The sequence below is a fragment of the Sus scrofa genome, chromosome 4 (genome assembly GCF_000003025.6).
Source record: "Sus scrofa isolate TJ Tabasco breed Duroc chromosome 4, Sscrofa11.1, whole genome shotgun sequence".
Lineage (NCBI taxonomy): Eukaryota > Metazoa > Chordata > Mammalia > Artiodactyla > Suidae > Sus > Sus scrofa.
In genome coordinates this window covers 62,173,495-62,185,774 of record NC_010446.5, presented here as the reverse complement: position 1 = coordinate 62,185,774, position 12,280 = coordinate 62,173,495, and the positions used below count along the sequence as shown (strand labels likewise).

Sequence of the window (12,280 nt, the reverse complement as noted above, 5' to 3'; positions counted from 1 at the left end):
GCAGTCTATGCATTTAAAAGTTTAAATTGTTCTTATTTCATAGAGACTTCAGTTTAATAATAGCTTAATTAATAGATTTATGCCATTATGAATTCTACTTTGCAATAAACATATAAACACAAATAGCATAAAGTTCAAATGGGAAAAATTGAAAAGGAAAAAAAAGCTTGGAAGACTCATCATTCATGTATGGCAATAAACAGGAAATTAATGTGTCTGAAATGACTAGTGAGATCATTTTTAATGCACTGGTAGGATATACTACGTCTGCCACCCACACCAAAACTGCATTTTAAACTAGGTTTAAAGTATCGTACTCATATCATTTAAGTAAAGAAATGAACACATATAAATTCCTCATCTGAAAGTAAGACTACATTACATTTTCTTCATAGAAATACTAGAAACTAGTGTTTGTGAAGGAGAGAAAAGCATAAAAGCACAAACCATCCAGAAATGGTTTTGACTCCTTAGTCCATCTATTTCTTACAGAACAAGACTAGCATCTCCACATGTGCAACCTCTCACGACGTACAATAATGCTCTCACAGAAAACATTTAATGAATAACTCCAAATCTATGAGCTGCCTCCAGGAAATGCTAGGTGCCACTGTTGTTATCATGTGAGGGATGGACCCAGCTTGCATAAAGATAATGACTACATAAGAATCCTCATGTATTTTATGGCTATAAAGTTAACACTATAAATGCATAATCAGTTTTTAGTGTTTTTAGATTATATTAAGGAAAATTTCTACATTTATCAGTGATAAAAATAATAAGACTAATTAGCTATACAAACATACATAACAACTGTGGATTCCTATTATATGAAGGTTAAAAAAAGTCACAACTAGTTTTAGTTTTCAAGGAGCAATGTATTACCAACATTTGAAGAAACAACTTTGTAGGAAGTTAGAAAGGTCCCTGGAACATAGCAGTCACTCAATAAACATTTGTTGAAAGAATGAATTGATTAATTCATCAATCAGGGCTCTTAGAGAAATGACTGGAGCCAGAGCAAGAAAAACACAAATGACCTAGGAGCACCTTATTGTGCCAGAAAGTAAGAAATATCCAAAGAATAATGAAATATCTGAGGGACACAGGAGTCAACCGAAGGTGCCATACCATTGGCCAAATCTGGGATAATTTGAGCATCAAAATAAATAATGACAGTAATAGACCATAAACCTGTAGATAAAATAGGAATCTAAGAGCCTATGTGATATAAATAAATAAGCAAAAAATGAGAAGGATCAGAAAGCTCTTGGGCAGAATGCCAACTCAAAAATCAAAAAAGAATATGGAATCAAAAATCCCCCTCTGGCAACTCTCAGACTAGTCACTGATTCAGACAAGAACCGTCAATGGATGCCAAATCTGGTGGGTAAAGGAAAGGTTGGTGAGGAACAGAGTGTTTATATAGTCTCAAACTATCTCCTCAGAAAATACTTGTTACTTACACTATTTAATAATAAAGCATACTTGTTAATTAACTTCATGATAGAGAAGCCTGACACATATACTCTTCACCAAGAGGCAAAAGTCATCCCTAATGGGACAAATCAATATCATATATCTCCTGATAAGAAACATGGGATGACCCCAGGTCACTTCCATGGTCACTCATGCTAAAAATGCATAAATCATAAGGAAACAGCAGACAAACTCGAGTGAAGGGCATTCTACAAACAACATATAGAAACATCAAGGTCATAAAAGACAAGACTGAGGAACTGTTTCAGACTGAAGTGGAATGAAGAAAAACAGTACGCCCATGATTCTGATTAAATGCTGGACCTACAAAGGATGTTACTGGGATCACCAGGGAAATGCGAATGGAGGCTGGACGACACAGCGTTTTCAGACGGCTGATGTTAACTTCCTGATAAGACATCGTGGGTGTACCTGGAAAATACACACTCAAGTGCTAAGGGGTAAATGGGGCCTCACATGCATAATTATTCTCAAATGGTTCAGAAATGTTGACTGTTTCTGGGCGATGGGTACCTGGGAGCTCTATGTACTCCTTCTACAAAATTTATTTACATTGGAAACTATTTCTTTTTTAAAAAAAAAATAGTTTTTAAAAAATAAGAGGAAAGAGAAAGCAAAGTAGTTCTATGAAACACTCCTCATTAACTGGCAGATTACCCATGCTGTGCTGAATTTAACTCCTCTCTGGGATGTAACTACTGGTTAAGGCCCATCTACTTACTGGGAAGTTCAAGACTGGAGTGCAGAAAGGAAAAGACTATCTTTTCAACAAATATTGCTAAAGGAAAAAAAAAAATCTTGAACCCCACCTCACATCATACATAAACCTCAATTCCTGACAGACTATAAATCTAAATTTAAAAGATAAAATAATAAAATTTCTAAAAATAAGATGAGGTTATCTTCACAATTTTGTGGCAGATAAAGATGTCCTAAATAGCACACAAAAAAAGCACTACCATTCTAGCAATCCCACTTTGGATATCTATCCCCAAAAAACAAAAACACTAACTCAAAAAGATATACACACCCCCATGTTCAGGGAAGCAAGCTAAGTGTCCACTGATGGGTGAATGTATAAGGAAGAAGGAATACAGCCACACAATGGACTATTACTCAGCAATAAAAAATGACATTTTGTCATTTGTGACAACACGGATGGATCATGAAGGCATCATGCTAAGTGAAATAAATCAAATACCCTATGACCTCACTTATATGTGGAATCTACAAAAAGAAAACATAAAAAATTAGAACTCATTGATAGACAACAGACCAGTGGTTGCCAGAGTTAGGGGATGAGGATAATTATAATAGGTAAACAGGGTCAAAAGGTGCAAATTTCCAGGTATAAAATAACTAAGCCATGGGGATACAATATACAGTATGGTGACCATAGTTAATCATACTGTATTTTATATTTAAAAGTTGCTAAGAGAGTAAATCTGAAAAGTTCTCATCACAAGAAAAAAAATGTGTAACCATGGATGGTGACAGATGTTAACTACTTACTGTGGTCATCACTTCACAACACATATAGACACCAGGTCAAGATTTTGTATACCTAAAACTAGTATGATGCTCTATGTCATCTATACTTCAATTTTTAAAAAGCACTAACTGTAAGAGAAAAGACTAATAGATAAGACTGAATTCATATAAAAATTTCTGTTCTGGAGTTCCCGTCGTGGTTCAGTGGCTAATGAATCCAACTAGGAACCATGAGGTTGCGGGTTCGATCCCTGGCCTTGCTCAGTGGGTTAAGGATCTGGCGTTGCTGTGAGCTGTGGTGTAGGTTGCAGACGCGGCTCGGATCCCGCGTTGCTGTGGCTATGGCGTAGGCCAGTGGCTACAGCTCCAATTCGACCCCTAGCCTGGGAACCTCCATATGCCGTAGGTGTGGCCCTAGAAAAGGCAAAAAGACAAAAAAAAAAAAAAAATTCTGTTCTTCAACGTGCACCATTTGGAGCACAGAAAGATATCTGCAATACACGTATCTGTCAAAGGATATGGATCCAGAACATGTAAGAACCATATGTCAATAAAATACAGAAAAAGCTAAAAATCAGACAATGTGGGTTTTTTAAAATGGAAAAAATATTTCAACAGGGAAGATCCTAATGCCAACAGGTACATGAAAGGGTGCTCACTTTAATTAGTAGGGAAAAGCAAATTAAAACCACAATGAAATACTGCTATATCCCCAGAAGAATAGGTAGAAAATTTGAAAGCTAAAGACACCCTACTTTAACAGGGTTATGGAAAGCTCTCATTTACTGCTACTGGGAGGGAAACATGATAACTGACACTGTATTAATAGTGAACACAAGAATAACCTATGACCCAACAACTCCAATCCTAGATACATCCCCAACAGAATGTTCATCGACAGGGACCTGCTGATGGCATAGGAAAAACTGCTCAATGTTCTATGATAGCCTATCTGGGAATAGATATGTGTATGTGTATACCTGACTCACTCGCCTGTTCAGCAGAAATTAAAACAGCATTGTAAATCTACTATACATCAATAAAAAAAATTTTAAAAAGAATGTTCATAGCATTATCATACTATTATTTCTAATCCCAAACTGTAAACAACTCAAATGTCCACCATCATTATAATGAATAAGTAAACAGCACCTAGCAGAGATATGCTATGCTATTAATACACAATGTGGATAACTCTCACAAACATAACATTCGGAAAAACAAGCTATCACAAAAAGAGCATGGTGCATGATTCCAATGAGCAGGCACACGCATCTAAGACGACAGAAAGCAGAACGGTGGTTTCCTTTGGAGTTGGTGAACCACTAGAAAGGGGCATGAGGGAGCTTCTGAGGCACTGGTAATTAAAGCTTGCTATACTCGTAAAGCATTCACAGGGCAAAATTCCATCGAGGTGCTGCAATCATAATTTGTGTGCTTCTTGGTACATATTATATTATATTTTAAAGTTTACCCCTCAAAGTCTACTCATTCTCTCAGCTCACTGCAACATCCAAAGACGGAAACTCTTTATCGCCACTGGCCTCTCTCCTGTTTCCTTCCTCTGACTCCTTTTCTAGTTTACCTGCTATAATCCTTGGACATAGACTTGACCCAAAGCTCAGCACCCAACTGCTTTTGCTTCACAGCACCTGGCCTCGAGGGCGAGTCCACAAGCGTGGCTTTCACCAGTGGGTCAGTCACAGTTGTCCTTCTGTCTGTGCCAACTGCTGTGACAACGCTCTGGCAGAATAGGGGGGCTACAGCAGTTAACGCTCCTGAATGTCTTTTCTTTCTTTACCCATAAACAATGGCAGTGGTTTCCTAACGGAATTTGCTTTTAAGTATTTTCCACCTTCCAGTCACATGTCAAACTCAACTTCCTAAATTGCTCTTTTAAACACATCATTCACCTGCTCATAAAAATTAATCCCCCAAATTACAGACAGTATTTATATCCTAAAGCTGCATTCAAGTCCATCGCAACCTGCTCTCTAGCTACATCTCTAGACTTATCTCTTACTAACCACTTACCTGCACTATTTAAAAAACACCTACAAAAAAAAATTTTTTGGGAGTTCCCGTCATGGCGCAGTGGTTAACAAATCTGACTAGGAACCATGAGGTTGCGGGTTCGATCCCTGGCCTTGCTCAGTGGGTTAAGGATCCAGCATTGCCGCGAGCTGTGGTGTAGGTTGCAAACGCGGCTTGGATCCCACGTTGCTGTGGCTCTGGCGTAGGCTGGCGGCTATAGCCCCGATTGGACCCCTAGCCCGGGAACCTCCATATGCCTCGGGAGCGGCCCAAGAAATAGCAAAAAGACAAAAAAAAAAAAAAAAAATTTTTTTTGGCTAAATCTGTTGTCCAAATTCCTATTCCAATCAATGCCTTTCCTCAAGTATTCCCTCAGCCTGGAATATTCCTTCTCTCCCCTAAACTTGCCTACTTTCCATTCAAGACCAATATCTCACAGCAAGTGCTTCAGCCCAGCACATGTTTATCATTACTTAACAATATTGATGGCTGTTATCACTCACTGGGGACCTGATCTTTAAGCACTAAGTTATGTGTTTTATGTAAACAACTGTAAAATTCTCATAGAAAAAGATAACGGTTTATATCTCTCAGATATGTTAAAGCAATTGCTTAATAAAGAGAGGTAGTGGTGTGATGCTAATTATCAACCAGCAATCTGAAGAGTTTCTTAAAAGTTAAAAAAATAAACAGCCTCTTGCCAACTTCAAGCTGAATAGGTTTTTTGCTTTATTATAATAATATTTTGGCTTATTTACGCTTACTTAATAAATACTGGAATCAGCTGAACAGATGCAAAAGGACTGGTACTAGGAAAGTCAGAGAGTTCTGCAAAGAGCAGTCCTTGAAAAAGAAGAGTGTCTACCCAGCACTTATGCACATGGGGAAGAAAGAAGCGTCTGGCCTGCGGATGAGCACAAGCATGTAGACTATAATTAAACAGACTAGAGAGTCGGCAGCAAAATATTTTTTTCACTCCATCACAAAAATACCTCTCAGAAGGTAACGACTTGCATTAATAATTTGACAGACGAGTAAGTAGACTTAGGGCTGGTACTCAACTATGGAACTTTATTAACTTGGCGCCATCAGTTCATGCACTGTGTCCAACACAGGTCTGCTCCTCCCAATAGATAATTGGACATATACTGTATGCAATCAGAACAACCTTTAAAATTATTCTCAGGAGCTTAAAATTAGAACACTCATTTACTGAGCAGTGTATTACACATAAGTGGGGTGGGTTTTTTTTTTGGATTTGAAGGTTTCTTGACAAACTTCATGCGAATGTTCTAAATGTAAATGGTTCTATCAACACATTTCTTTAACAACAAACAAAATAATAATAGTTTTCTATTGAACTAAAGAAAATCATTTTTAATTATGAAAACATATATTTTAAAAGAGAAACTGATCATGCCTACCTTCACTTTAGGAAAAACTCAGTCCTATTTTTTGTTCTTTGTAACCAGACATCTTTTTGCCAACATTGAAAAAGTAAAAAATTCACCTTTAAGAGTGCAAATTTTTAAAATAAATATAATTACCTTCTTCATTAAAGCAAATATTTAAAATAAAATCTACTAAAGCAATTTTTTTAAGTAATTATTACAATTACCTTCTTCATGGTCCCACCTGTCTTTATGGTCTGCTCTATTAATACCTGTTGACTATGCAACTGGCCTGTTTGAAGGAAAATACAGAGAACAGCACATGCAGAACACAACAACACAAAAGAAGGAAACGAGTCAGGGCCATACCTGGGTTATTATTAACATTACTTTTGGGTGGCTTCTGAACTGGTTTGGGAAGCGTAGATTCAGCTAAAGCCTTATTAGCGACAGCTTGCTGGGCCTTCTTTATACTGCTCCCTTCGGATTCCCATGTCTGCTCCCCAAGACTCAGTTGCACTGAGAACATCTTGGAAAAACATAAAGAGACAAAGAAAACATTGAAATGTTTCAGGAAATAAAATGTGCTGTTCGAAAGAAAAACAGACCTCAGAATCAAAATTTTAGAGCTAGAGGTGAGCTTACAGATCATCTGCAATAAAAATTTTATTCTAGTATCTAGTAAAAGAATTTTAAAAGATTGTGCCAAATTCTGTTGGAGCCTATCCCAAGGCTTAACAGCAGCTCTAAGTGTACATTTGGGTAGAATGTATCAAGAAAATAGCTTCCCTAAATGGAATCATATTGTTAATATCATTCACACAGTCCTCAAAAAAAAAAAAAAAAACTAGAACAAAGAGTAAGAGAAACTATATGAGAATCCAAACGGTTCTGTCTTTATAACCTTTACATATCTAATTCCTTAAACTTTATACTTGGTACAATCAAGTCAATGAGTCAAGCAGTCAAGCAACCCAATTAAATATTCTGTGACCAAGAACCTCTCGATCCTCCACAACCAACCTTTAACTGGTCACCGAATTCACTCAGTTTTAACCCATAAATATTTCTCAAATCTCTTTCCTCTTTCTGCCAGCGATACTGCTGCACTGGATACAGCCTTTCGTCACCTTAACTTAGATGTAATTATCTCCCAATGGACTGTTAGTGAAACTATCTTTCCTAAAACTCAAATACAATTGCATCACTCCAAACAATACCAGATTAAAAACCTTTGATTATTCCCCTTGTAGCAGGACACAAAGAAGCTACCCGTGCATCTTCATCTCACACCTCCCCCTTCCCTTGCATATCCTAGTGTTCCATTTACACCGTATTTCTATATGTGCCCCCCAAATCTACTGTTCACCTTTAAAATTTAGGATCAAGTTACTGGATGTACACGCAATCTGCTCTTTTCTCCACAGACAGCTTACTACTTTGTAGAAATACAAAGTATGAACCTCAAAATACTTACTAGTTATGAAGAAATAAACGTGTCTTTGCAGAAAAGAGATCAGGTAGAAAATACCTTTAACAACCAAGTGATTAAAGTTAGCATCATCAATAATCATACACATGGACATCGTGTGCCTCCAGATATGATCCAATGACACGTATGTAGCATCCTTGGCCAAAAATGTCTACCCTAAATCTAATCATAGGGAAACAATCAGACAGATCTAGATTATGGCATATTCTATAGACAACTGATCTAAACTCTTCAAAAATGTCAATGTTATGAAAGGAAAAAATAAAACAAAAGAATGCATGGGGGCTGTCCTACATTAAAGGATGCTAATGAAACATGAAAAAACATGATAAAGTATAACATAAGATCCATGACTGGATTTGGAGTGGGAAGAAGAAAACTATAAAGGGCATTTATAGATGAGCCAGGGAAATTTGATTATAGACCATATACTAAATAATATATTCAGTCAATATTAAATTTCCTGACTGATGATAGCATATGGCTATGGAGAAGAATGTCTCTGGTCTTACAAGACAGATATACAAGTATTCAAGGATGATATCATGACAGCTGAAATTTATTTTCAAATTGTTCACAGAAAAGTACATATCTATACAGAAAGAACAAGAAAAAAAGTAAGTGTAGCAATGTAGTAAATAAATTAATGATTAGTAAATCTGAAAGATACGGGTCCCCATTATACTACTCTTTCAATTTTTCGTATAGGTTTTCAATTTTTCAAAATACAGGGTTTGAAATATTTACAATCACTTGAAATTCAAAACATACATGTATCTGTTAAAAGTGAATAATTTTTTATTCTGATATAGTTTTAAAATTTTACCTAAAACATATCTTTAATACATTCACCTGATTTTAAAATGATTTTTCAATGACTAGCTCTTTTGGTGTTTAACAAAGAACTCTGCCACAAAGAATGTCACAGCCTCCATTCTCCTCCAAATCAGTTCATGCTCCAGAACATTCCACACATTATTCTTCCACTCATTCACGTTCAAAACCTCAGTAGATTCTTTGTTTATCCTTGCCTTCCTAAGACTTCTTTAACAATGCCTCAAAACTGTTCGTTGCATATCCACCATTTATTGCTATGTGCAATGTTAGGGAAGTACTTATTCTTTCCCTGTTTTCTTACTTCTTTGGAGTGAAATTGGAGTAATAAGAAAAGTAAAACAAAATGGTGTAAAGGCCCCCATTTGAAATGTAGAGATTGTCAAAATGGATGAAAAAAGCAAAATCCAACCCTACACTACCTCCAAGTAATGCATTTACTACAAAGACATACGGTTTAAAAGGGGATAGAAAAAAATATATATCATGATAACATAAATCAAGGAAAAGTGAGAATGATTATATTAATATCAACAATGCAGACTTCAGAGCAAAGACTACTACCAGTGAAAGGCCATTTCCTAATGATAAAGGAGCCAATTACCAAGGAAGACAATAACACTTAGGCCAACTAATAACAGAACTTCAAAATATATGAGGCAGAAATTAACAGAACCACAAAAAGTAAGGAAGAATCCACAGTTAAAGTCAGAGATTCAACACCCCCCTCTCAATAACTGACGTAACAATTACCAACCAGCCAGAAGACTACAGTAGACCTGAACAACACTATCAACCAACATAACCTAACTGCGATGTTTTAAAAATATTCAATCCCAAAAGAGCAAATTCTCACAAAATATCTACCAAGATAGACAATATTCTGGACCATAAAACAAATCACAACAAATTTAAAGGAGTCAAGTAAGGCAAAGTATATTCTCTGACCACAATGGAATTAAATTATAAACTGATAACAAAAAGATCTCTGAAAAATCTTCAAATATCTGGAAACTAAATAACGCATTTCTAAATAACCCATGGGTAAGAGAAGAAATCCAAAGGTAAAATAGCAAGTACTTTAAAGTGAATGAAAATGAAGATCCTACATCTCAGAAGGTGACACTAAAACAGTACTAAAGGGAAATTTCTAGTACTGCCTGCGCTAGAAAAGAAGGAAAGTCTCAAATAACTCAGCTTTAATCTTAAAAGAGAATAAGGCCAAATCAAATCTCAAGTAAACAGGAAAAAAGTAATAAAGATAAAAGCAAACATAACAAAATGAAAAACAGAAAAACAATAGAGAAAAAAAAATCACAAAACCAAAAGCTGGTTCTTCGCAAAAACCAATAAAATTTGTAACTCTCTATGCAAACTAGTCATGAAAAAAAGAGAAGACACAAATTACCAGCATCAAGAATGAGAGAGTTGGAGTTCCTGTTGTGGCACAGTAGAAACGACTAGGAACCATGGGATTGTGGGTTCGATCCCTAGCCTTGTTCAGTGGGTTAAGGATCTGGTGTTGCCGAGAGCTGTGGTGTAGGTCGCAGACGTGGCCCAAAAGCGGCTCGGATCCCAAGTTGCTGTGGCTGTGGTGTAGGCTGGCGGCTACAGCTCCGGCTAGTCCCCTGGCCTGGGAACCTCCATATGCCGCAGGTGCAGCCCTAAGAGGCAAAAAAAAAAAAAAAAAAAAAAGACAAAAAAAGAATGAGAGAGGTGACATCACAAAAGATTCTTAAAATATTAAAAAGACAACAAGAAAGGGGTTCTCTTATGCTACAGTGGGTTAAGGATCCAGTGTTGTCACTGCAGCAGCTGGGACGAGGGTTCAGTCCCGAACCTGGGAACATCCACATGCTGCAGATGCATCCAAAAATTAATTAATTAATTAATTAATAAGACAAGGGAATTTTTTTAACAACTTTATGCCAATAAACTCAACCACATAGGTTCTTAAAAGCCACAGTTACTAAAGCTCATTCAAGAAGAAATAGGTAACCTGAGTAGCTTTATGTCTGTTAAAGAAATTGATCTTTCCACAAAAAGTCCCGGCCCACATGGTTTTGATGATAAATTCTATCACATATTTAAAGAAGAAATAATGTCAATGTACAAAAACTCCTCTCAAAAACTGAATTAGAAAGAATACCTCTCAACTTATTCTAAGAAGCTAACATGAACCTTGATACCAAAACCAGAATAAGATACTACCAGGAAAAACAAAATAAAACAAAACTACAGAACAATGCCTCTCATAAAGATAAAAATAAAAATCCTTAAAAAATTAATAAATGGAATCCATCAATACAGAAATGAGAAAATACACTGTAATCAAGCGTTTTATCCAGGAAGGCAAGAGGTGATTCTACATTTGCATATCAATTAATATAATTTACATTAAGAAATTAAAAATGCAAAAAGGACATGACCATCTCAATGTAGAAGAACCATATGACAAAAACCAACATCTATTCGCTCTCAGGAAAAAAAAAAAGCATAAATGCAGTTCCCGTTGTGGCACAGCAGAAACGAATCCAACTAGGAACCATAAAGTTGTGGGTTCAATTCCTGGCCTTGCTCAGTGGGTTAAGGATTCAGCGCTGTTGTGAGCTGTGGTGTAAGTTGAAGATGCGACTCAGATCTGATGTTACTGTGGCTCTGGCATAGGCGGGCAGCACCAGCTCTGACTGGGTCCATAGCCTGGGAACTTCCACATGCTGCAGGTACGGCTCTAAAAATCAAAAAGAAAAAAAAAAAGTATAAAAGCATTCCCTCAGTCTGATTAAAGGCATCTACAGAAAAAGCTACATCTAACATCACAATTAATGGGGCATCTTTACGACTGCTCATAAAGTTAGAAACAAGTTAGAGATTATCTGCTCTTACCACTTCTATTCAACATTGCACTGTAACTTCTAGCCAATGCAATCAGGCAAGAGAAATCAGTAAAATACATTTAGATTGGAAAGTAAGTTCTAAAAGTGTCTTTATTCACAAATAGTTTGTGGAATACGCAACAGCATCTAAAAAAGGGGGAGAAGGGCAAGTAGATTAAGTGATTTTAGCAAGACTGAAAGATGCTGGATCAATATAAAAAAGTCAGTGTATTTTTAAAGCAGACTCACAGATATAGAGAACAAACTAGCAGTTACCAGTAGGTGATGGGGAGGGGAAGTATAAGGGTGAAGAAGTGGGAGGTACAAACTATTGGGTATAAGATTGGCTCAAGGATATTCTGTACAACATGGGGAGTATAGTCAATATTTTGTAATAACTATAAATGGAAGTTAACCTTTAAAACTATTAAATTTTTAATTTTTTAATGTATTATAAAAATAATCTATTTCCCACTTCTAACTTCTTTGGCCCTGTGCAGATTCCCTATATTAGAAAGGCAGTTATTTTTAGTTCTACTTGATAGTATAAATTAAAGTTAGGAGTTCCCATTGCGGCACAGTGGAAACAAATCCGACTAGTATCCATAAGGATGAGGGTTCGAGCCCTGGCCTTGCTCAGTGGATTGGGGATCCAGCTTTGC

At 36.4% G+C, this 12,280-nt stretch overlaps 1 protein-coding gene across 38 annotated transcripts in view; it reads right to left on the bottom strand.

Moving 5' to 3' along the window:
* Positions 1–12,280, bottom strand: part of STAU2 (staufen double-stranded RNA binding protein 2) — a 316,054-nt gene that overhangs the window by 269,735 nt on the left and 34,039 nt on the right. For all 38 annotated transcript variants that reach the window (XM_021089210.1, XM_021089224.1, XM_021089204.1 and 35 more), the window contains one exon: positions 6,786–6,945. In XM_021089210.1, the coding sequence (XP_020944869.1) occupies positions 6,786–6,945 (160 nt within the window). The remainder of the gene's footprint in view (positions 1–6,785; positions 6,946–12,280) is intronic.